Source organism: Schistocerca cancellata, chromosome 9 (genome assembly GCF_023864275.1).
Source record: "Schistocerca cancellata isolate TAMUIC-IGC-003103 chromosome 9, iqSchCanc2.1, whole genome shotgun sequence".
Classification (NCBI taxonomy): domain Eukaryota; kingdom Metazoa; phylum Arthropoda; class Insecta; order Orthoptera; family Acrididae; genus Schistocerca; species Schistocerca cancellata.
Window position 1 is genome coordinate 345,144,696 of NC_064634.1, and position 27,428 is coordinate 345,172,123.

At 38.7% G+C, this 27,428-nt stretch overlaps 1 protein-coding gene across 1 annotated transcript in view; it reads right to left on the bottom strand.

Moving 5' to 3' along the window:
• The window catches only part of LOC126101049 (lebercilin), a 179,358-nt gene that overhangs the window by 49,319 nt on the left and 102,611 nt on the right, over positions 1-27,428 (bottom strand). Inside the window, exon 7 of the mRNA XM_049911712.1 lies at positions 3,096-3,349. Coding sequence (XP_049767669.1) covers positions 3,096-3,349 — 254 coding nt within the window. The remainder of the gene's footprint in view (positions 1-3,095; positions 3,350-27,428) is intronic.

Consider the following 27,428-nt stretch of genomic DNA (forward strand, 5'->3'; position numbering starts at 1 on the left):
ATTTTGCTCAATAAAATGCTTCCCAAATATTTAAATATGTCTATTCTTTTAAGAACTTGTCATGAGCTGCATGTACTCTTTGATACAACTTATTATCATAACATTAGCAGCATAGGCAAGCCGATTTATTGTGATATTACCCAGTTTTATTCCAGCTTAGGGTATTTTTTGGTGTTCTCTGCCTACCTTTTCTAAAATTAAATTAAAAAGTATTGGAGATAATGCATCTCCTTGTCTAAGAAGAGTTCTGACTTACAATTGCTCTGACATTTGATCATTACTCAGCAACAGGTTCCCTCTAAACACCTGTGTACTACCTGTATAAACTTCTGTGGAAAATGAAACTCTCTCAGGACATTGATGATTGTGCACCTATGTGATATGTCATAAACTTTTTTGAAATCTACAAAAACCATGTGGCTATCAAAATTATGTTCTCAACCATTCTTACTTGTACATAAATGTAAGTTAGTTCTGAAGGTTTTATTTAATACAGCAGTTTTATGATTTTGTTCTTTCTCAACATTGACACACACCTTTCTGGCATATACTTCAATTGTTTACGAAGCTGTCAGATTGTATATGGTAGTCTTTAATTTTATTTCTGTTTTCATTGGTCCATGTTGACTGTAGTTTTTCTGTCTTGTTTTCTCAAACTATAAAGCTACTGGAAAAATCACAACAGAAAATATGGAAGAACTGGAGGAGATTGGAGTGTAAGGGCTGTTTACCCTTACACTTACTACTTTTACATATTACTTATTTTTGTATTTTATTATTGTTGGCAGAAAAGAGGGTATATCGCTGACCACAGAAAACCAGTGTTCGAGCTGCCCACATATATATACTGTGTTCTGAGGTGTGGTGCTGTGGGGTAAAGTTGTGCTAGCATACAGACCTGATAATTTGATTAAAATTTGGAAAGAGCATTATGGATCGACTTCCAGATTGTTAAATTCAGTTACACATCCACATTGGAAAAAGATACGTAGTATAACATTTAAGTGCAGAGTGAATTAATAGTACTCCACGGCACATAGTCTACTCGGCTTTATTGTGGATCTTTATGAGGCAATGGACAATAAATAAGTCAATAAAATAATGTTTGTGGCCCTTAATGTTACAGAGTTTTTAAATCATAACCTACAATACACACGGCAATTTGGAACAGTCACTGATTTGACACAGAGCATTAGCTGTAAGAATACTGTAGAGAAATTGTAAGAGGCACATCTGCCCTGTATATCTCAGTTATAGGTACTGTTAGAACAGTGTTAGAAAGCATAATGCTTACAGTAATGGTTACACAAGAACAATTTCAAGTGGTCTTTTGTTCAGTCGGCTGAGAGCTATCTGCAGAGTTGGATGGAGTGGCAAAGTTATACAGTTGCCTTTAATAAATTCAAACATTTGAGCTAATTATACAATAGTTAATAAAAATTTAACTGGCAGAAGGGTTATTTTAACATTATTTCTCATACACAAAAAAGATACCAGTGCATCTTTCTGCCCAGCACGAATTTAATGAAAAAGAATTGTGATATTGCACGACCATGTCTGCTGTAAAAGAGTTGTTCCAGGCCAGCACAGACCCAAGATGACACATTAAGTCTCCATTTATGTCTTAATATTCTAAGAAAATTACAATTTCATTGCTGTGTGAGTAGCACTTAACAAAGACAAGGCAAATGGCTCTGAGCACTATGGGACATAACATCTGAGGTCATCAGTCCCCTAGAATGTAGAACTACTTAAACCTAATTAAACTAAGGACACCGCACACATCCATGCCTGAGGCAGGATTTGAACCTGCGACAGTAGCGGTCACGCGGTTCCAGACTGAAGTGCCTAGAACCGCTCGGCCACACCAGTCGGCATTAACCCTTTCGCTGCAACAGACATGCACTTTACATTCTGTGTTGAGTTGGCTTTTGTTACGGCTGTATTGCTCCCAAAATGCTAGTGTAGGGGCTGAGATATGGCATTCAGGCTGATATGAAATACTTGTCATCCAATTTTTCAAAAACTATTACATGAAAAAATTTGATTCTTTCCCATTTTACAGACTGATATCTTCACCCGATAAAGAATTTCAATTTATTTTCGTTATCCACTATACTTATTGTGCTGCTTCAAATTACGTAAAACATTGCACAAAATTTTAAACAGTTCACAGAAAAAACATGTGGCTGATTTTTGCTCGTATATCGCAGTGAATGAATTGTAGATATCGAAAGTTTAGTTAAAATTGAGAGCAGAATGATATCTCATTTGTTCGAGTTACTGGGTTTTATATATGACAGAGGGTTGGTGCGACACACCCATTTCTGTCCGTGCAGACTTGCAGCTGCTGTGACATACGTATCACAGATTTTTAAGAAAACTATTAGGAGAAAAGTTGATTTTTGCACATCTAACAGTCTGATATCTTTGCTTGATGAAGGACTGAATTTCTTTTTGTTACATGATATACTTACTGTGCTCCATCAAATTAAGTAATATATTGAGTGAAATTGTAAAGATATTGCAGAGGTAAAAAACATAGCATAAACTTTGCATATGATTGATTTTATCTCACACATTGCACAAGACAAATGGTAGACACTATATTGAAATTTCATTTTTAATTGAGAGCAGAGGATTCCCCATTTCATTCTTGAGCTATTAGGTTTTATATGTGAAGCACTGTCACACACAACATGTCCATTGAAGTCCTTGTGCATCATGAATCATGTGGTCATAACAATTGTCATATCCCATAAATGATTCAAGATACTGAAATGAGTGTATTTTTAATAAATGATACCATGCATTGAGGCACATATGCTGTCTGATAACTACTCAGAAGTTTTTTATTCACCTAGACACAGAAGTAACTCATCAACAGCAGAGGTGTCAGCCAGGACATATTCAGACATTTATAGCACTGCAGGAAAACCGAAGTGGCGCACATCCAGAAGACATGGGGAATAGCACAGCAGAACATTTATATATGCCCACAGTAGTGAATGCATTAATGCTTCACTATTCCTCTTCATACAAATAGAATTATACAAGACAAGATAAATTCAGAAACAACTGTGTTAGTATCATACCTGCTTGGAGCAGCACTGCAATGAGAGAAGCTGGAAACTGATGCAATCCCAGTTTCATTCCTTCGTCTGTTGTTGCTGGTTGGATATATTTTAGATCTTATGAATTTTTCCTTCTCATCAAGAGCAGTCTGAAGTTGTGCAGCATTCTCCAAAACTCTAGCCAGTTCACGTTGTGTGTTGCGGTGGTTTGTTGTTTCTGTTTTCAACCGATGTTCATAATTTTTGCTTTCAAGCGCAACTTTTCGATTGAGCAACTATCAACATTGTTACAGAAAAAAATGTAAGGCCAAACATTCATAAATTCAGCTCTTATTTATCTGTATCAAGAAAATTGCATTAACAGGAAACACGAAAGGATCTTGATTAAGAGTTAATTAAAAATTTCATCTGACAATGCAAAATCAATGGACAGTGAAATATGTTCAGTTACCTTAAAACCAAAGATTTCAAGTGACAGGCTACATCTAAGTTCCCTTTGAAAATTCAAACAGAAACATTTTTACTTTGTACGCTATGTGATCAAAAGTATTCGGACACCCCCAAAAATATATGTTTTTCATATTAGGTACATTGTGCTGCCACCACTGCCAGGTACTCCATATCAGAGAGTTCAGTAGTCATTAGACATCGTGAGCAAGCAGAATGGGGCTCCCTGCAGAACTCACTGACTTCGAATGGGGTCAGGTGATTGGGTGTCACTTGTGTCATACGTCTGTATGCGAGATTTCCACACTCCTAAACATCCCTAGGTCCACTGTTTCCAATATGATAGTGAAGTGGAAATGTGAAGGGACACGTACAGCACAAAAGCGTACAGGCCGACCTCGTCTGTTGACTGACAGAGACCACCGACATTTGAAGAGGGTCGTAATGTGTAATAGGCAGACATCTATCCACACCATCACACAGGAATTCCAAACTGTGTTAGGAGCGTAAACATTGGATGATCGAACAGTGGAAAAATGTTGTGTGGAGTGATGAATTATGGTACAAGCACAAGACATAAAAAAGTTACAGAACGTTATTTTCCAATGTACTTTCAACAATGAAGCTGTGTAGAGGCGTATTACATGTGACTAGTTACGTGTATAAGCAAGGCAGTACACTAAGCATAGATAAAAATATTTCTTTCTCAGAAACAGCTGTGAGGCTGTATAAGATTAGCCAGACTTCACACTACATCTTGCCACTTGAAAACAGTAGCCTCACAACACCGTGACAGCCCCTTGGAAGTGACAGGAAAGAAAGGAAGAAGAAAGCAACATTAACGATTAACACACAACAATCATGAAGTCATTAGGAAAGGAATGAAAATAAGAGTTTACCATTCCGTTTATGTCAATGCCATTAGACACACTGCACAAATCTGGATTATATGTCTATCTATCAACCACACATTTTGAATCGAACCATCCTGACATTTGCCTTAAGGAAATTGGAGAAATCACAAAAAGAAACTGACATCTGAATGATCAGGCAGGGATTTCGATCGCCAACCTCTCAGACACAAAGGCCAGTGCCCAATTACTGGGCCACCTGTCTCGGAGAGAGCATTATAGATGAAACACAAGCCTGAATTGGCAAAGGATGGAGAAAGAAATTAGTTGTGTTCTTGTAACATCCCACATTTATCATACACAAATAAGGGAAATCACAGAAAACTTGAATTCAGATGATCACAAAATAATCTGAGTGTCAGTCCTCCTGAATGCAAGTCTTGTATCTTGAAAAAGTACATCATCTCACTTAGTGGGACACGGCAATATTTCATTTCTAGCTGTATGACCAATTCCAGTTTTCCCCAAAACTTCTATGTCTAAAATCTGTGTTGCGTAGTATGAGGCATCATTGCAGTGGTGCCATCTCATGAGTCTTTCTATCACCACAGTTCACCAAGAATTCCATCAATTCTGTACATTTTTCAATGTAAAAGGAATGTACAGTGGCCAAGTTTTTGAATGAAACAGACAGATACATAGGTCTTTCTTTCACCACAGTTTGACAAGAATTCCATCATTTCCATATGTTTTACACTGAAAAAAGGCTGTACAGTGGACAAGTTTATGAATGATGTCGACACATGCATACGTGAACAACAATAAAATAGAAGCTGTGTAATTTCTGATGTAGTACATAGTAATTCAATAATGTGTAATTGTGTACATTATCTATATGGGCCATCTTAACATACACAGAATATTGATGTATAAGCATTGCGTAACTAGGATTTTGTGCTGTAAAATGAGATGTCTATTTGGTGCAATAGTGCTAAAAGTCAAACATGAAATTGAAAACACTGCTCAGATGGTAGCCATCAATCAGTGGACAATCAATTCTGTCAAAATGCATTCACTTTTGTGATGGCGAAATGGACAAATTTCTCAATGCAAGGATCAGTCAAACTGCGAACTACAAGGTGATTAATTTGACAGTGGATCAAGTGACAGAGATTCCTCTGAAAATCACGAGTCGATGAATGAAACAATGTAAGCACACTGTCGTGAGAACCAATGGTGCAGTTTTTCCAACTGTTCTTAAGTGACAAACATCAATAGAGCATTCCCAACGAAATAAATAAAAACATTGCACCACAAAATTTTTAATAACAGTTTTAAAAAAATCCTGTGGGGAACGACTGGAAAAACATGAGTGCACAGAAATTCAATGCACAGGTAGTCACTGCTGGTCTGAATCAGTTCCATCCCCCACCATATAAAACTGGTGTATGACTACTGTGCATGTGATGTCATAGCTCAAGCTACATTCCACTGACTATGTCCTGCTGGAATGGTTTCTTCACACAGGTAGACTGCAAACCCATCTACGCGACCTGACTGAGGCAAACCACTAATAAGTATTCTGCATTAAACACATCTTGTAACTTTCTAGAATTCCTTGCCAATTACAAGCACCTTAGTCTTCATGCAGTTTTGTTCTACCTGTACACTCTGGAAATTGATATATGCAAAATTTGTAACCCTGATTACACATAAGTTACCAGATGAAGAATCTAATGCACAGATATGAAATGTGGGTAAGAGTTCTAAAAAGCACGTTTGAGGTGTTAAGTAGGTGATAGAATTGAAGGAAGGTAGTAATTATTTCACAGGTACAGTCGACGTGACTCACATGAGACAGGTGACTTCGTGGATACTGCTGTGAGGTCCAGAAGAAACTGTTTATCACACAAGAGCTTTAAAGCAGACAATGCTATGATATCTGAAGGTACTAAGCTAACTAGAGCTTATGTAATTGTCTTCATTATAAAATTTATGATGTGAAACTTTTAATACAATCTACCGCCATCGGAATTTCTATATTACTAACCCATACCATGCACATGGTGTGATAAATATTCCTCTGAATGAAATACATTGTCATGTGTTGCAAATGGTCAGGTGGTTCTCATCTGAGTCATTTGGAGATCAAATGGAAACTGACTGAACTGCAACGCTAATGAGCAAGGTAATTTTCATTAAGGTTATAATGAAGGGCATCAGGTATCAGATATTACTGCTGAATCATCAAAGATACCGTAATTCAGTTATCCACATTTGAAACTGTTGACAATAAAATGGGAAGGGATTGCCTAAAGCATAGGAATTTAAGTATAATTTCTTTGAATTATACACGATTCAAACCGGCATAACCCTATCGGTGCAACTGCCTATATAAACTTGATTGACTTACTCTTGTAAAAAATTTTACAAGTCAAACTAGCCTATTATCATTAAGCAGTGTCACATCTTTAATTCCTTTTTTTGGCCTGTTCTCAGTTGAGACAATGTTGACACCCTGTAAATTTCATGTTTTGAGGAATGCAGTATGTACAGAAGCTTTGGCACCAGCCAACTTACTGGTAGGCCAAAACACAAACATCATTTACTTCCTGTACTTAATGCGAAGTTTCCCCATCAGCAAACATGACACACTCAAGTCAAACTAACTGGCTACAGGAACATTCAAAACAACACACAAGCTAAGTTTGTTGGTGTGGCCATTTTCTGCAGCAAGTATATAAATATCAATTTCCTAAATTGACATGTCTTAACTTGCTGCAATCTATATTTAATTATGTTCCAGACACAATCCAGGTTTCGCATTAAGGCATTGTCAGTGGGATAACACAGTTTGTTTCTTATATACAATACCTATAGGTTACACAACAGCTCACACTGTATTTTTACATTAACAAGTGATTACTTACATTTATTTGTTTTTCTGGATAAAATTTGCATTTCCTCTCATCTGGTCCTATTTTAGAGTTCGCACTGTTACTATATTTGTAAAACATCAACACTTTTCATGTCACAATCTTTTTGCTTTACAGTTTTTATATTTTGTTAGTTAAATGCTGTGGAATACCACTACTGGTCTGGCAATAACTGCAAATTTTTGGTAAGATACCTTGGAATGATTTCTATTACAGCTGTATGTTTATTAGACATCTATTTTTTCCCTCCTTCTATCCATCCCTCCCTCTACCTCTGCGTTTGTGTGTGTGTGTGTGTGGGGGGGGGGGGGGGGGAGATATGGTTGTTGTGGCTACTCAGAGAGGAGGTTGAGTGTGCATCTTAGCTGTTCCGGATGGATTCTTGGTTAGGAGGTTACTTGCTGGGTATCTGTAAAGAGTGAGAAAAAGTGCCACATTATTCTGGTGATCATCTGTTTGAGTGTGTATTATTTTAGCTATTAATCTAAATAGTGAGTTGTCTGACAGGTACACTTGATCATTCAAAATAGTTTTCTTTTTGTATATGATATACTTCTTGTAAGCTAAGAAGGTAGCATTTACTGTTTATTCTTATTATTTTCATGTAATCTTCTTTTGAGGTTGGTTTATGATTATCTTTTCTGAGATACTCTGCGAATGTGGAGTGTTTTGTTCCATACTTCCACATTCTCAAATGTGTCAGTCCTGCAGGCATTCCTGAATAGCCAAAACGGTTAAAGCGACTCCTCACAGCAAGTGTGAGATCCTGGTTCAGGTCTCAGTCCAGTGCAAATTTTCACGCGCCATTAGCAGCTGATGTCATATTTGCAATATGTGAAATTATTTCATGACGTTTACCACGGCTGTACTTGTCAAAGACATTCATGTCTGAACGGCATTGTTTTCTGAAGACGCAAACACCTTATAAACACAGACATTGTAACCATCAATGATATTTCATAACATTGTCTGCTATACAGGAAAGGGACTATGCTGAGATAAAGAAATTGTTGGAGCAGTCTTCTGATTCTGAAAACCCACCTACTGAATTTGAATTTTCTAGTGATGATGATAATGAAGTAGATGTGACTGAAAACTCAGAACACAAAGAAGAATTAATGCAAATTCTGCTGAGTGTCACTTACTGTTTTCTCATAATGGAAATAAAGGATGGCTACAGCCTCATGCTGGAATTTCTGGCAGAAAAAGAAGACGAAGATGAAGCAGAAGAAGACTGTATTGAGAGAAGAGCAGGGACCTACAAGTTATTCAATTAGCAACTGTGATAATGAAGAGTCTTATTTTATGTTATTCTTTCATGAACTGCTCACTGAGAAAAACAACTAAGGTTGAATCATTTACAAGGATTGGGTGGACATAAATTTGCATGAAATGAAGAAGTTTCTTGATGTTCTGATTCTGAATGGTGTTTACAAGTCAAGAAATGAAGATATCAGTCAGCTTTGGAGTGCTGCTCAATGAAACTGTGTCTCACAAACACTTCCATGCTCTTTCACAAAGCAGCAGCATGACATGAACATAGGTCCAGTGGCAAACGTGGAACCAATCAGAGAAATTTTTAAGATGTGGGAAACTACCCTAAGGAACACCTGCATTTCAGTACGGTGCTTGGCTGTGGATGAGCAGTTTCTCAACATTTCGAGGTTACTGGCCATTTTGACAACACATGCCATTAAAATCTGATACGTATGGAATAAAGTTATGCAACAAGCTACTGCTGAAAAATTAAAGCCTATCTGAGGAAGAAACCAGAGCTGGGGGACTTGCAGAGAATATTGTGAAAACCCTGATGATTGAACTGGAGAAGCCTGGACATAATATCCTCTACAATAATTTTTGTACATCTCTCGATTTAGCGCATTATCTGTTCTCAAATGATCCGACTCTAGTCAGTACAACCCGAAAAAGAAAAGGTAAACAGCCCACCAATTTTATTACATCTAAAGGAACTGAAATACACTCTACATTATTTGATCTTCAACCAGATAGCCTCTTATGTATCCAAGAATAACAAAGTTGTTACTGCCCTTAGCTCTCTTCATGATCGAGGGTATCACCATCAGAAGCAAAGAAGCCTAAGTTCTTCTGACACACAATGCCACAAAAGACGGTACTGACACCATGGACCAGTAAGACACAATGATATAATGTGAAGAAAAAAACAAGACACTGGCCATTGGTGGTTTTATTCAACACAATTGCTCTAAGTGTAATGAATGCATACATGATTTGGATGATGCTGGTGACCAACAAAAAAAAAAATGAGATGTCGGACTTTCATCATCTATTTGGGAAAACAATCAGCAGAGGTAAAGTAGTCAATGAATTCATTAGTGGCACTGGATCCAGAAAGGGAAGCAAAATCTACAGCTAAGAAAAGGAGGAGATGTGCATATTGCGTATCTGTTATTGTTTTTGAACTCTGCACAGATCTGAAATCAGCATTATATTATAAAAACACCTGGTGCAGAAAGAGAATGAACTATATATCCTTAAAAAGCCACTAGTAAAAGTATCAAGATTGTGTTTTTAAAATGTAAACTTTAAATAAATGAAATTATTTTAAAAGTATTTATACTTCAAAGGCAGTTCAAGTGATAAGTGGTCAAAGTAATGTAGACTTATGTCAATTTAAACAACAAGGACCTGAGAGGCCCAATAGGTACATAACTTCATAACAGATTTTCTATGTAAGCAGAGGGTTTAAGAACCTGTTTAGTACAGAAAGATATGTAATGGAAAAAGCTAGATTATGAGTTCTACAGCTGTTCCGCAACTGCTACCTGAGCGTAAAGGAAAGTAAAACAGAAACAAATTTCTCCTCTATTATATTTGAGAATGTTACAGTTAATCTGCATACTATAATTTCATTAGAGATTAATTCCTAATTATATAATCAGATGCCTACAAGAGTGACAAACCCTAAATTTTCAATTCTAAGTTGAAAGGTCTCCTTTCGGCGTGTTCCTTCAACTCTGTGCTGAAGTTTCTCACACTAATTACAAGCCTTACAAGATGGAATTACTCCATCTGCTACTATTCTACTCCTTTAAATAACTTTCTCTTCTTGTCTTCCAATTGCAATTATACATGCGATGCCTATATCATGGGTACACAAAATTGCCAAATTATTACTCAAGCAGTATTTTACCTAAAACTATTATTCTACTGATTCCAATGTCATTGCTAGTTTTCAGTAAAACATTTTCCATTGGAATAATTCAGTAATTGAAGTTTTTCCGTTAACAGATAATCATTAAAATAGTGAGAGATCATAAGTTTATACACAAAAAGATATAACTCAATGGATAACCCTAATGTCACTCTTTTTGGTAACTGCTTTATTTTTTCTTGAAAAGTCATTAACTAATTAACTATCCACAGTTAAATTTTAGCCACACCCAAAAATACTTTCGTTGTTTGAGCCCTTCAACTTATTTCCCAGATATGATGTAACACTTTCGTTACCCTAATTTTTCTGAATCGGACAGTACCTTCAGTTAGTCAAATAAATCACTAAAAGAAATTTCATAAGACAGAGAAATTTCAAACCTGAGGATTTTACATGAAACCTGGTAATTCACCGTGCAGATTACAGTCTGTCACTAAAATAATACATCTGACTTTAATCCTTTTCTAACATCTAACACACAGTTAAAAAATTATTGTTGAGCTTAACAAACTGACACTACTGCGAAATCTGATCTTTACATTATTATAAACTAAAATAGTATTACCAGTTACACAAAATATCCATATGCCTTTCTTTACGCACCCCTCCAGACCGCAAATCTTCAGTCTGCAGGTAGAATGCCATTGAACAATGTTTCCGCATCACTCCTTTCATTAACAACATGTAGTTTCTGTCTAATTGAGAGTCCATGGTTGGAAACTGTCTGAATAACATCTATGTGTATACAGTCATTGCCTCATTATTAAAGTCTACCTTAATTACTTTATTAATTTCTCCTTGTCATCCACATGAACATTTGTGTATTGTTACTAGTTATCAGTTGCTTTTGATATTCATTTGTAAGAACTCACTTGTAGTGCACCATTGTCCGAATGTTTCATAAAATATTTTAACCTGTGGCTAGTGTTCTGAGTGACATACACTAGCTGGTCATCAGATTGCTATGAATAAGAATAAATGTGAAAACCAGTGAAATTAACTAAATATGGTGTCGTGTACATTATTAAGAATTCATCACAAAAACCAGAGTACATCTGGACAATAGACATTTGACAACTCGCCACCAAAGACAATCAAAAATCACAGAACAGGCTCATCATTTATTTGTTGTATATAATTGTGTCAATCATTGTATGTTCTTCTTCTTCTTCTTTTCTTCTTCTTCTTAGCTACGAACACCACGTTTCTGAAATATCACTGAACTACCCACAGAAAACTATCATTTACAATTGATTCTGGAGATATACCTTTGGTTGAATTAATAATTCTATATATATATTATCAGGAAAAAGACTCAATATGGCCCCTCATTAACAGAATGTGAGCAAGAAGAGTAGAAGGGCCAAAAGTGATGTAATGGAACACTTTTTATAACTGCCAGATGTAAATGAGGTAGGCTCATATTTTAAACTGCTCAAAATTTGTGATTCTTGAAGTTTTCCCAGTGTTCTGAATATTCTATGAGGTTTTTGGATTGCAGCCAGATAATGTTGACTTCGTGCCACAATATTTCGGATGGCAACTGTCCAGCCATCTTCAGGTGTGTCTTCGCCACTAGTATATGCTAGTTCACAGCGTCGTCTTTATAGCAAAAATTGGCGCGGAAACGCATGAGCATTGGCGGCCATCACACAAGCTTCCTCCATTGAAGTCTGTGCCCTCTATAAATACTGTTCCACCTGTGGCGTGGCATGAAAGCGCAGGCATAAAGGTGAAACTGCATGTCTGCCCTCTGTCAGAATGCTCGTGTCACTTAGAAAAAACATCAGATGCCGCCAGATGTGTCGTTATGAATAAAATGTTTTCTCTCAGAAGATATTAAGAGAGATCACTGGGTCCCAAGCCTTGTCCAGTTGAAAGCCGCCATCCCGATCAATAAGATTTTGTGCTAGACGAATTTCCACAGATTCTTTAATTACTGAATCCCAAATGGGTGTAGCTGGGGCCAAGATTTTTGTGGCAGAATAATCCACAGAGTGTCCTATGATTTAATACAATGCTCAGCTATGGCCAACTTACTGGACTGCGAAAGGTGAGTGTGGCACTCATGTTCAACACAACTTTTATGTACTGTGCATATCGTCTGACCTGTGTAAGCTTTGACATACTGGCAAGGAATTTTGTAAATTCCGGCCGACCGCAGACCCAGATCGTCCTTTACTGAACTGACAAGTGAACTAATCTTCACTGGTGGCCAGAAGATTACTTCAAATTGAAGTTTTATTATGATCCTGCCGACTTTTGATGAAAGGCTGCCGGCATATGGAAGAAGCACCCTGGACCTGAACATCTCCATATCTTCTTGATGTTGTGGGTGGTCATGTTCCTTCCTCCTTAGCACTGTACTAATCTGATGTGGAGAGTACCCATTATCTTTGAACCCTGACTGCAGATGCTCTAGCTCCTTTGCAAGGCTGCCTTCATCAAAAACAACATGAGCCCAGTGCACCTGTGCTCCAAGGACACCGGTAGTTTGTGAAGGGATGGCTGCTTGATGCTTGCAGGTGAAGGTCCATATGTGTGGGCTTACGGTAGACAGAATGTCCTACTGACCCATCGACTCTCCTTGTAACTAGGACATCCAATAAGATAAGCAATCATCCTTCTCTATTTCCATCATAAACTGGATGTTCTTGACAACTGCATTCATATGCTGCAAGAAATGTGACAGTTCTTCTTCACTGTGGGGCCACAGTACAAAAGTGTCATCTACATACCGCCAGGAGACACTTGGTTTTAGGTTAGCCGAATCATGAGCCCTGCCCATGGCAACACCATCAGTCTGCTCAAAATATTCACTGTAAAATAAAAAAGGAGATTGAGGAAAGGACATGACGAAAAGGTGCTGCTATATTGGCCGTGAACTTATTGCTGATGAGTGACACAGAGTCCATAAGAGGAACCTTAGTGAAAAGTCAGATGACATCAAAGCTCACTAGTAAGTCAGTTTCACTGAGTCAAAGTGTCTTCAGTCTATTGTTTAAATCAGCAGAGTTTCAAACATCATGTGCGCACTTCCCTACAAAAGGTTTCAGTAGAGTGGCAAGGTGTACAGCCAAATTTTACGTGGAGATGCCGATATTACTGACGATTGGCCATAACGGAACCTCTTTTTGTGGATTGTGGTAGGGAAGGCATATGTTCAACTTTGGTTTATTGGGAGAATTTTGGGAAAGTGTAGTTCATCTGTAAAGGAGACTGCACACAGGATGCTACTGCTATCTATTCTTGAGTACTGCTCAAGTGTTTGGGATCCATACCAGGTCAGACTAAAGAAAAACAACAAAGCAACTGAGAGGCGGGCTGCTAGATTTGTTACCAGTAGATTCGAATAACTCGTAAGTGTTACAGAGCTGTTTTGGGAACTCAAATGGGAATGAACTGGCATCTGAAGCTGACTGCAAAACGATTCTACTGCCACCAATACACATTCACGAAAGTACCACAAAGGTAAGATATGAGAAATTAGGACTCATCTGGAGGTATATAAATAGTCATTTTCCACTGTTCTATTTGCAAATGGGATAAGGAATGAAAAGACCAGTAGTGGTGCACAGTACTGTCCACCACGCACCGTGCAGTGGCTTGTGGAGTATGATGTATATGTATCCTCCATCCTCTGCAAGTCTTTGTACAGTGTGTCATGATGGGTATTTCATGTACCACTGTCTCTTCCGCCTTTGCTGTTTTAATCACAACTTGTGTGTGGAAACAACTGTTGGTAAGCCTAATTGTGAGATCGAAGCTCACTAATTTTCCTTTATAGCCTTTTCAAGAAATACTGGTATGAAATTCTGTTCATCAACATTTTAAAACTTAAGTTAAATTATTGCTTGTTTATAAAAGCATTAAATTTTATTTCACACCATAATTATTTAATGACTGGACTGTGTTGGTTTTCTCCATGCAGTCTGCAATTAACAAATTGGAACTTTTTATAACACTATTTGAGAACACTTTGTCTTCTTCTGGCAATAAATATTATTTAAGTATATAAAGATTCTGACCTATTATAATCAAAGCTCAGATAGTGAACCAGGTTCAGGAAATGTGCGTAATAAAATGACATCCCTTAAAAATCACTTTCATCAATGGAGATATCTTGTTGGTTAATGGCAACCTGAGGTGATGGACAGTAAGAAGCTGGGTAAAGAACTCACTGGAACCATAATCTACACAATTTCATCAGGATCTGCAAGTCCTTGCACTTGTCTTTGGGCAGGACAATAGGTGCATGGCAGAACTGCCCAGGTTCCTGACATTGTTGTTTCGTCTGCTTCTTCCATTCATCCTTTATCAACACTACGAAGAATGAGCTGTGTCTTTATGTTTTATGGTTCTTGAATTTGCTAGAAGAAATCTCAACTAATTCACTGGCCTAACAGCAAAAGAAAGCTTTTTCTTATATGACTTAGAAGAAAGAAATTTACTCCAACTTTTAAGCATGCTCTGTCTACACAAGACAACATTAAATGGACTTGGCTTGGCTCTGGCCCATCTGATCACTTCACTCCAGCTCTCAGAAGCTTCAGCCTTTGCACACTTGGGGATCAATGCAAAACTTTTATTTGGCTCCATGAGAAAATGGCCACACACTGCATATGCAAAAATCATTTTTTTGAACTGCATTAATTCAACAGTGATTTATTGCAGGAACTGAATGATACAGTTTGTGTGTGAAGACATCAAGTATTTGACTGTTCAGAAAATTGTAGAAAAAATGACGAAGCATTGGCACATCATCATCTTGCCCCTTCTTCGCCAGAGTCTCGTCACAGGTGTACATACTTGATGAGTCACATGATACAATATGGACATTAAAAATGTCTTCTGAAGTAAACCTTACTTGAGGTTACTTTTGGTGTAGGAAGGATTTAACTGAATCTATTGCAATGGCCTCAGAAGTTGGTGAATGTTTAGCCTCTTTCTAGGCACTTCTTTTCTATCTGTGGAGTCATTCAGCTTTCTTGAGGTGCAATATATTTCCATTTTCCAGCATCCTACAATCCACTTGCAGCATTTCACTTTCTTGCTCTCTTGTTACATTACAGATTTTCCTGTCGAGATCAGTTATTTTAGCTATCTGCTCATCACACCAAAAGCACATTTCAGTTTTAGGATAGCTAAAAGTGATGTTCAATTTTGAGACAAAACTGTGTCTGAATGTTTTATAAGAAATCTGAATGTCTCGATATTTGGTCAAAAAAAGTCTGCTGGAAGATATACTTCAAAAAAATAAAAAAATAAATACTGTAATGTGCTTCACTTCCTTTTAAGACACCACAAAACTGTATTCATGAGTCTGTTTGGCGAGCTTTTGAGGTCAATTAATATGCTTCCTCGTCCATCATCTAGTGACTTGCCAGTTTTTCAAAAAGATGTTTTAATTGTGTGTAAACAGAAAGGTTTAATCACAAAGAGTGACTGAAATGCTTTAAGAAATACTAATAACTCTAGTGCTTCACCATCCCTTATCACCCTAGCTTTTAAGGAATAGGAGCTGTCATTTAACTTAGCATCATTTTTATTTGCCTCGGTCTGCACCAAGCTACAGGGCACATTGAGATAACGCTTGGTGAATAACTTGTTATGCATCAGTAGCACCATCATACCAAAGATTGTTGAACTGTGTTGTCAGATAATGTCATTCATTGCTATAAATATTCTTGAAACATTCATACTGCCTACATTGGCAGTCAACTCCAGTTTCAAAGGCTCAGAGCTTTTTTCCAACATTACTGACGCGGCCATATGTTTTACGTTTTTTGCCAATTTTTCGTCACTAGCATGTACATTTCGACACTTTCTTCACTTAAAGGCAGTTGAAATTAATCGTCCAACATTATTGCAACAAAAATTCAAGCTACTACATAAGAAAACCTATTAACCAAGAAACACAATACATATAATATGTGAATTAAATGAATAAGAAGCTATAACATCCAACTCAGTAACAATAGATCCTGAGTCAGAACACACAACATGCATGCACCAACTATACCTTAATAGACTGTGTTGTTCATCACTGTGATTTAGACGGACTCTATTACTTTTTCCAATGTATATGTATTCTTTAACCGTCTGTAACTTGAACAGTGCTGTGTTTTCCTTGGTACTACATAACACAGAGAAACAGCTGACTGAGAAGGATGCAGTGGTACCAATATCTCACTTTCAAATTTTTTTGGACTCTTTTGTTTTTTCCCGTGTACTCTTCATATGCTCTTGGAATTTTAACAGTAAATCACACTGTGATGTGTCTTTATTTCCTCTATCAACTTGGTAAGTGTCTCAAAGTAAGAAGCATTTCTCAAGTAACAGATGAACTAGAATGCTCTACGCTATCTATCTCTAGTTGAACAACACTTCTTGATGATTCTTCCAATGATCATTAGTCTGGTATCTGGCTTTTCCAAAAAAAGTTTTATGTTTTAATTCCCCTTTAAATCACTATGTGTGCTATCACACATTTAATGGATGTGACTGTTTCCAATGACTGACTGGTAACTGTGTAGACAAACAACAATGGGTCCTTCCATTCATTTACGTATGACTTGTTACATAACATTTTCTGCACTGAGGATTAACTGCCACTCCCTTCACCAAGTTTCAATCATCAGATCTGTAACACTTCCTGTATTTCATTACTATTTTCTATTGTTGCAACTTCTCTATACACAACAGTGTCCTCTGGTCCTCCAGCTCTCAGCTGGTGCGTATCTACAGAATGGTTAGTTAAGGGTTTACCTTTTCCCGTCTTTTCCTCGTAGTATATTTGTAAAATTTCATGTGTTTTAGTTTGAGAGATGTAATCTCGCATTTTGTATGTGTTAATTCGGGCAGTCTGTAGCACAGTTTTCATTTCTTCTGAACAGCCTGCTACATAGCTCAGTGAGGCATCAGCATCCATATGTGACACATCAGAAGTGTAGCAAGTTGCATATATAGGATTTGTCTGATTTTATAGTTTAGTTTTTCAATTAGTCTAAGTTTACTTTCTCAGTCTTGTTAGGAAGGGTCTGTTGTGTGCATGCTGTGTGCGGAAGCATGAGGAACTGGCCACAGTTCGCGAACAGCTGAATGTGCTTTTGGCTACGGTTAGTCATCTTCAGGCTGGTGTCTCAGACTATAGTGGTGGCGGAGAACTTGGCGCGTTACATGGGATACCTCGGGTGTTGCTTGTTTCGCCCACAGTCTCTTTTACTGAGGCACCTCCTAGTGTACCAAATGCATTGGATCCATCCTCACAGCAGAGGGAGTGGTTGGTCGTACCGTGTTCGCATCGCTTAAGCCGGAGTGCCAATGTGGAGACTGATCATCTGACCTCACCCAATCACCCTTTGAGAGAACAGATGGCTGCTCCTTCCACAGGGGTTTATTATTTGTCAGCAGATCCAATGCCGAGTGCATCACAGTGTCCCATAGGCAGACGGTGTTCAATGCTGGACAGAAAGCTGATGTGCACTCGGTACGTGTGCTGGAGGGCACCTGAGATATGGAGGCAGCCTTGCCTGGGGCTATCGATCGTGTAGGGTGCAGCTTTTTACAAGTTTTAGTTCACGTCGCCACCAACGATGCTTGTCGCATCAGTTCTTAGGCCACTCCCAGTTGATACAGGCGACTGGTGGAAGTAGTGAAAACTGCTGGCCTCAGGTGTGGTGTGCAAGAAGAGCTCGTAATGTGCAGCATTGTTCCCAGTGTTGATTGGGGTTCTTTGGTTTGGAGCCAAGTGGTGGATCTCAACCACAGGATTCATCAACACTGTTACAGTCATGGCTGCAGATTTCTAGATCTGTGTTACTGGTTGGGGATTTGTAGGATCTCCCATGATAGGTCAGGGGTGCACCATACAAAGGAAACAGCTACTCACATAGCAGAGTACTTGTGGAGTGCACGAGGGTTTTTTAGGATCGGCAGTAGTTTGGGGTACCCTGATAAATACTTGCCACTCAACATGCAGCAACGAAGTCAGACTGCATTCAGAATAAAGACACTTCGCTGTCAAAATTTTACCAGTGAACTGTCAAAGCTTTTGCAACAAACTTCCTGAATTTACTGCCCTCCAGGAAAGTTCTCTCATCAAATTATTCTCAAGACCAAGAGCTGGCTGAAACTCTAGTGGAAAGCTCTGGGATGTTTGCCAAGTCATAGAGCGTATATCAAAACGACAGATTAGAAGCCATAAGCGGGAGAGTGTTCATCGCAGTTAGCAATGTGGAATGTGACAGTGAAATTATCTGATCGCGTATAACAGGTCTAGGTGAAACCAAGTATTTGTTGGCTGGGTTTACTGGCCACTCAATTTATTAGTTCTAGAGACATTCGAAGAATGTCTGTGATCAGTAGAGTGTAAATACCCAGATCATGTACTGCTAGTTGGAGGCGACTAACTTATTGGTAAAGACTGAGATGTCTATGGATTCACTACAAGGGGTAAAAATAGACAGTCATGTGAAGTACTTCAAGTACTTCTGAACACGTTTTCTGAAAACTGTCTTGAGCAATTAGTTTGGTAGCCCACAACAATAAGAACATCTCAGACCTTGTAGCTACAAATAGGTCGGACTCTGTCCACAACAAATAGAGACGGTGATTAACGATCATCATGTGAATACAGTAACTATGGTTACAAAAGTTAATAAATCAGTCAAGAGCGCTAGGAGAGTATTTCCACTAAAAAGAGCAGATCCGCAGTTGTTAGCATCTCAATTAGATAGTGAATTGATATCACTTAGCTTCAGTAAGAGGTACATGGAGGAATTATGGGTAAAGTTTAAGGAGATTGTAAATTGTGGTCAAGAAAATTATGGGCCTAGTAAGTGGATTAAGGACAGAAAAGACCTGCCATGGTTCAATAGAGAGGTTCAGAAACTGCTGAAGAAGCAGAAGCTGTTGCACACTCGGTTCAAAAGAGAACGCACAAATGATGAAAATCAAAGTTTAGTTGAGATATGTGCATCTGTGAAAAGATTTACGTGTGAAGCATACAACTACTACCACCGCCATACCTTAGCAAAAGATCTGGCAGAGAACCTGAGAAAATTCTGGTCCTATTTAAAATCACTAAGTGGGTCTAAGGCTTCCACAAGTCAATTGACAGTTGAAGATAGTAAAACGAAAGCTGAAGTTTTAAATTTCACGTTCAAGAAATCTTTCATGCAGGAGAATAGCATTGGTCCCTTACTTAGTTTGCATTTATTGCAAATCTCTCACCCAGTGCAGAGCCCCAGTGACTGGAAAAATGCACAGGTGACTCTTGTGTATAAGAAGGGCATAAGAACTCACCCGCACAATTACAGACCAATATCCCTAACATTGGTTGGCTGTAGAATCCTAGAACATATTCTCGTTTGAATATAATAAATTTTCTTGAAATGGGAAGCTTATGCTGATAAATCAGCATGGTTTTAGAGAGCATCACTCATGCAAATCTCAGCTTGTCCTTTTCTAACATGATATACTGCATCTATGGATGAAGGGCAAGAGGCACATTCCATACACATTTCTGGAAAGTGTTTGGCACGGTGCCCCACTGCAGGCTGTTAAAGGAGGTACAAGCATATGGAACAGATTCATAGATATGTGGGTGGCTCGAAAACTACTTCAGTTATAGAACTCAGTCCTCGACGGCGAATGTCCATCAGACGCAAGGATATCCTCAGGAGTGGCCCACAGAAGTGTGATAGGGCTGCTGTTGTTATTTTCTAATTTTCTACATACATAAATGAGTTGGCAGATAGGATGGGCAGCAATCTGAAGTGGTTTGCTGATGATGCTGTGGTGTAGAGTAAGGCGTCATCATTGAGTGACTGTAGGAAGGTACAAGATAACTTGGACAATATTTCTAGTTGGTGTGGTGAATGGCAGCTAACTCTAAATTCAGAAGCAAGTAAGCTAATGCAGATGAGTAAGAACAACAAACCCGTAATGTTCAGATACAGCAGTAGTAGTAGTATCCTGCTTGACACAGTCATGTATTTTAAATATTTGGACATAACATTGTAAAGCGACATGAAATGGAACAAACATGTGAGGATTGTAGTACGAAAGGCGAATGGTCGACTTTTTTTTATTGGGAGAATTCTAGGAAAGTGCGGTTCATCTGTAAAGGACACTGCACATAGAACGCTGGTGGAACCTAGTCTTGAGTACTGCTCAAGAGTCTGGGACCTGTACCAGTTCAGGTTACAGGAAGACATCAAAGAAATTCAGAAGCGGGCTTCTAGATCTGTTACTGGTAGGTTCAAACAACACGCGAGTGTTATGGACATGCTTCAGGAACTCAAATGAGAATCCTTGGAGGAAAGGTGACCTTCTTTTCAAGGAATGTTATTGAGAACATTTAGAGAACAGGCATCTGAAGCTGACAGCAAAATGATTATGTTTCCTCAGATACAAAGGGCATTCAAGAAGTTTTGCATAGTCGTCTTTAATTTTTTTATTTTTTGCAGGAGGAAAATGAAATTTTTTGTGAACATACTTGGAACATTAGCTATAAGTTGGCATATAAAAGTATTTTCTTTTATTTACAGGTGAACCATAATGAACCGTGAAGTAGATTTCAGGTTGTGACAACGGTCGGTGATGAAGTTCCTCCTCAAGACCGACAATGATTCTGCCATTGATTCAGAAGAAGTTGCTCGCTATTTATGGGTAGAACACAGTGGATCGCAGCAGTGTCCAGCGGTGGTTGCAGAGGTTTAAAGGTAGTGATTTCTCTCTACTGGACAATCCACAATGCAATAGACCATCGACGGCATTGAGTGATGTGAATAAGGAGACCATTGATCAAATCATCCAAAACGACAGATGTGTGATAACATGATATGAGGGCAGTTCAATAAGTAATGCAACACATTTTTTTTTCTGAAACAGGGGTTGTTTTATTCAGCATTGAAATACACCAGGTTATTCCCCAATCTTTTAGCTACACAACACTATTTTTCAACGTAATCTCCATTCAATGCTACGGCCTTACGCCACCTTGAAATGAGGGCCTGTATGCCTGCACGGTACCATTCCACTGGTCGATGTCGGAGCCAACGTCGTACTGCATCAATAACTTCTTCATCATCCGCGTAGTGCCTCCCATGGATTGTGTCCTTCATTGGGCCAAACATATGGAAATCCGACGGTGCGATATCGGGGCTGTAGGGTGCATGAGGAAGAACAGTCCACTGAAGTTTTGTGAGCTCCTCTCGGGTGCGAAGACTTGTGTGAGGTCTTGCGTTGTCATGAAGAAGGAGAAGTTCGTTCAGATTTTTGTGCCTACGAACATGCTGAAGTCGTTTCTTCAATTTCTGAAGAGTAGCACAATACACTTCAGAGTTGATCGTTTGACCATGGGGAAGGACATCGAACAGAATAACCCCTTCAGCGTCCCAGAAGACTGTAACCATGACTTTACCGGCTGAGGGTATGGCTTTAAACTTTTTCTTGGTAGGGGAGTGGGTGTGGCGCCACTCCATTGATTGCCATTTTGTTTCAGGTTCGAAGTGATGAACCCATGTTTCATCGCCTGTAACAATCTTTGACAAGAAATTGTCACCCTCAGCCACATGACGAGCAAGCAATTCTGCACAGATGGTTCTCCTTTGCTCTTTATGGTGTTCGGTTAGACAACGAGGGACCCAGCCGGAACAAACCTTTGAATATCCCAACTGGTGAACAATTGTGACAGCACTACCAACAGAGATGTCAAGTTGAGCACTGAGTTGTTTGATGGTGATCCGTCGATCATCTCGAACGAGTGTGTTCGCACGCTCCGCCATTGCAGGAGTCACAGCTGTGCACGGCTGGCCCGCATGCGGGAGATCAGACAGTCTTGCTTGACCTTGCGGCGATGATGACACACGCTTTGCCGAACGACTCACCGTGCTTTTGTCCACTGCCAGATCACCGTAGACATTCTGCAAGTGCCTATGAATATCTGAGATGCCCTGGTTTTCCGCCAAAAGAAACTCGATCACTGCCCGTTGTTTGCAACGCACATCCGTTACAGACGCCATTTTAACAGCTCCGTACAGCGCTGCCACCTGTCGGAAGTCAATGAAACTATACGAGACGAAGCGGGAATGTTTGAAAATATTCCACAAGAAATTTCCGGTTTTTTCAACCAAAATTGGCCGAGAAAAAAAATGTGTTGCATTACTTACTGAACTGCCCTCTTAGCTTGCTGAAATGGCTCGTTTGTCATCGGGTAGTGTGGTATCACTGGTACAGTCACTAGTGTACAGAAAAATCTGCGCACGTTGGGTGCCTAGATTATTGACAAGAGAATTGAAAACAATGAGGAAGAATGTGTGCGAGGGTCTCATGAAGACCTTTACTGAAGTGTGGAAACAGTGTTTTGACGGCATCAATACCCAGGATGAAACATGGCTGTTTTTGTCCGAAACTGGGAGCAAAACCCAATCCACGGAGTGGCGTCATACAGATTCCCTCAGAAGAAGAAACCAAGACTTTCATGAACAGCAGGCCAAAAGGTGGCAGCCTCCTTCTTCTGGGATCAGTGTGGTGTCATTTTCATTGACTTTTTGGAACCTGGCTCCACAATTAACCGGGCCCGTTACTGTTCGTCATTGGACAAGCTGCGAGATGCCATCAAGACCCACAGACAACAGCTTCAGGGTCAGCTCATCAGACTACACCATACCAAAACTCATACAGCCTTTAAACACAGTCCAGGCTTGGCTACGTCTGATTTTTACCTCTTTGGTCATCTGAAGGCCCTCCTGGCGGTAAAACATTTGATAGTGAGAAAGACCTTATTTCCTGTGTCAAGTGATGGTGTAAAAGTCCATCCCCAGAATTTTACCAAAGTGCATTTACATCATGGAAAGAATTTTGGACCAGGTGCATCACAGCTGACAGAAGCTACATTGAGTAGGCTCAATGTACAGCTAAATGTTCCCAAGCATGTTCACAAAAATTTCATTCTCCTCCTGCAAAAAAACAAAAAAAAAAATTAGACGACTGTGCAAAACTTTTAGAACGTCCTTTGTACAAGAAATTAGGGCTCATACGGAGAAATACAGAGCCCTTTTTCTCTCGTTGTATTTGCAAGTGGAACAAGAAAGGAAATGACTAGTAGTGGTACAGGGTACCCTCCGCCACACATGGTAAGTTGGATTGTGGAGTATCAATTTAGATGTAGAATAGTTTTGTGGAGCTTCAAATGTTACCTTAAGCCATTTATAGTGCGAGGGCTTATCAACAAAGACTGAGACTGATTTCTTTTTCACAGATGTTTATTACTCAGCTTCATTGTTCACATAATCTTTTTCAAGGCACTCCCCTCCTACTTGAATGTACTATTTTAGCATCTCTGCCAATCCTCAAACATATGGTGCAGGTCATTCTTTGTCATGTCCTTAAGAATTGCCTCATATTTCTTGAGTACTGCATCACAGTTTTCAAATCGAATATCCTGAAGCTTTGCATTTAGTGATGGGAATAAAAAAAAAATCACAGGGTGCAAACTCAGGGCTATATGTGGTACACAGGTAATGTTGAACTACACCAGAAACTGCGTGGCTTGATTTGCAACGTGAGGCTGCACACTGTCATGAGGAAGTTGACACCCACTCTGTGGAAGTTCTGGTCATTTCCTTGCAATGAACTTCCTCAGTTTAGCCAATACTGATGTGTAATATGCTGCTGTTACAATAGTGTGAGGGGGAACTGCATACTCCTAAATCATTCCATGACAGTCAAAAAACGTGATTACCATCATTTTCCCTACAGATGTAACAACATTTGCCTTTTCTGTTGTTGGAGAACCTGGTGATTTCCACACTGTGCTGGCTCGTTTTCCTCTAGGATCATAATGATGCAGCCATGAATCATCATCAATGATAATTGATTCTAGAAACGCATCCCCTCCATCAACAGAGAGACACAGCACCTCATGCCAAGTCTTCATTCACACTGCCTTTAATTCAGGAATCGACAGGTGTGGCACCCAATGGGCACAAAGACAGGTCGTATAGAGACAATCATGCATAATAGTAAAGACACTACCACATGACAATCTCAACACTTCACTGAGGCTAGGCAATGTTGTTTGCTGAGCCTCACGTACAATCACAGCAGCTGTGTTGATGTTGGCTTCAGTCATAGGATACGCTGAAACACTAGGCTCACCTTCCTTAACACAGACAAGTCGGCCTTCTATGAAGTCGTTGAACCTCCTCAACACTGTTGCACAAGGTAGTGTATCTTCACCATAAGTTTCAGTGGCTGAATGTTTATACACACATAGAATTTTATTGCGTTGTACTAATTAAAAATGATACTCTGTGTCCTGTTTGCCGAAAATTCTTCACTCAAATCATGAACTTGGCCTAATATTTCATATATCCACATTTTGTTCGTTAAGTAGCAATATAGAACTATGTCAAGTGCCTCTCAGAAGGCAAAGACCTTGGCATCAGCCTAGGTGCCAGTATTTGTTGCCTCCTGGGTCTGCTGGATAAACAGAACAGGCTGGGTTTCAAAAAGTGATTGTCGGCTAAATCATATTGATTTCTGGTGGAGACTTTTGCACTCCATAAAGAGTGTAACAAGCAAAAGTGAAATTTGTTCCAAAATTCTACAACACACTGACATCAATGATATAGACATATAGCTGTGTGACTCTTCTTGAAAATGGGCATGATTTTTCATTTTTTCAATCACTTGGAACATCTCATATCTATGACAGATTGTTCCGAAAAAAGGACCAAGTCTTTCTGTATACTTTGCGTAAAGTCTTTCTGTATACTTTGAGCAGGACAGGTAATTAAGCAATTCTCATCACTTTCCTCCACGATAAGTTACCTCAAAACATGGCATTTAGGTTTTCTGTGGGGCAACTGAAAGAAGGAATTGCAGTACAATCTTTCTCAGTAAAGCAATTTGTGATGGTATAGAATTTTGCTGAATTAAATTCGGGAATGTTCCCAGAAGTGTTAGAGGGGAGAAATTTCCTGTGCACTCATCATCTATAAATAAGCCAGCATGTCTACTATGATTTTATTATAATTTCTATGATAGTTAAATACAGCAGAATGCTGTCATTTATATGTATATGATGTCCTGTACTAGGTCAAATGTTTATTTTGCACTTTATTGTTTGTTTCAGGTACTCCTTGTGCGGCATGCAGCATATGGTATTCGTCAACAGACATTCCTATATCACAGCAGATGCTTTCAATGCTGTGCAGAGTGTCAAGGAGAACTTTCGAGTATCACACTATAAGATTTGTCAATGAAGACGACATTCAACACTGTCAGAAAGAAAATGTATTCAGAAGTCCTGTAAAGGCTTTAGTCAGGTTTAAGCATTTGATCACATCATATAACAAATGTTGATTGTGAGTCACAACTGTTGAAAATTATTTGAAAGTGAATTATAAGATTGATAATTAATTAGGTAACTGAAAGAGAACCTTTTAAACACGAGAAAACACAAAATAGTATTTTGGAAAAAATTACTTACTCTCTTGGAGCGTATAAAGTTAAACAACTGACTCGTGTTGTTTGATATTTCATGATACATTGTCAGGACTATAAATAATGTAAAGGAAACCACTTGCAGCATGTACCTTTAGTCTGAAGACAAACAATGGCTGGTCAAAACCAGTTACCACATTGTGAAATTGTCATATGATTGTGCTGTAAAAAGTATAAAAAAATACAGAATTTAGCATTTTGCCTATTCCCTTTTAACTTCCATTTTGGTGCATTTATGGTTGCTGATGACTGGATATATGTCTTAATCAATTTACTGACTTAATTTAAGAGCAAAATTTCTTATAATTTTTATCAATCAAAAAACAGAAATTTTCTTTCAAATCATTTCAATGCATGGCTCTTCTTACATACATTTTAACTTTATTCAATTTTAAATTGTGCACAAGGCATTGTTTATGATTAAATCTTTGCTCAATACATACCTATATCAAGCATATTATCCAATACTCTTCAAATTTGTCTTTACATTCCATACATAACAATCTCAAGCATATTATCCAATACTATTATTTGCCTTTACATTCAACAGTCTCAAACTGTATTCAATGACTAGATTCGATAGCTCGATCATCATCTGGTCAAATATAACTAAGTCATACCAGCTAACTATAGCAAGCCATTTGCACCATGTACCATGGTTGGCTATAAATAGACAGCATGTCTCAATTTCATTCAACCAGACAATAATGCATTGAAACTATTCGAAATTGCGGTCAGATAATGTCCACTTCTTGCACAATATTCTGGCTGACAACTTCTTGCACAATATTCTGGCTGACAACCACTCAGCCACCTTCAGTGTTTTACACTGGAGGTTGCTGGTGCACACAACTAAATTTATACAAAAAAATCGGTGCAATGGCACCCTCTGAGTATCCTTTTTAAATACCATTCCCTCTGTGGTGCTCAGGTGCACGCATAATGGTGATATTAAGAGCACACCTTGTGTCGAATTTAGGGCTCACAGAGTTAAAATTCACGTGTAACCATAATAAAATTAAATGCTGTAGCTGTGTCATTAGCAATAAAATTTTTTCGTACTGAAGATTAAGATATGTGAACACAAAATAAGCAGTCTTGCATATGCGGATGACTTAGTTGTGATGGCAGATTCGATTGAAAGTTTGCAAAGTAATATTTCAGAGCTAGATCAGAAATGTAAGGACTATGGTATGAAGATAAGCATCTCCAAAACGAAAGTAATGTCAGTGGGAAAGAAATATAAACGGATTGAGTGCCAAATAGGAGGAACAAAGTTAGAACAGGTGGACGGTTTCAAGTACTTAGGATGCATATTCTCACAGGATGGCAACATAGTGAAAGAACTGGAAGCGAGGTGTAGCAAAGCTAATGCAGTGAGCACTCAGCTACGATCTACTCTCTTCTGCAA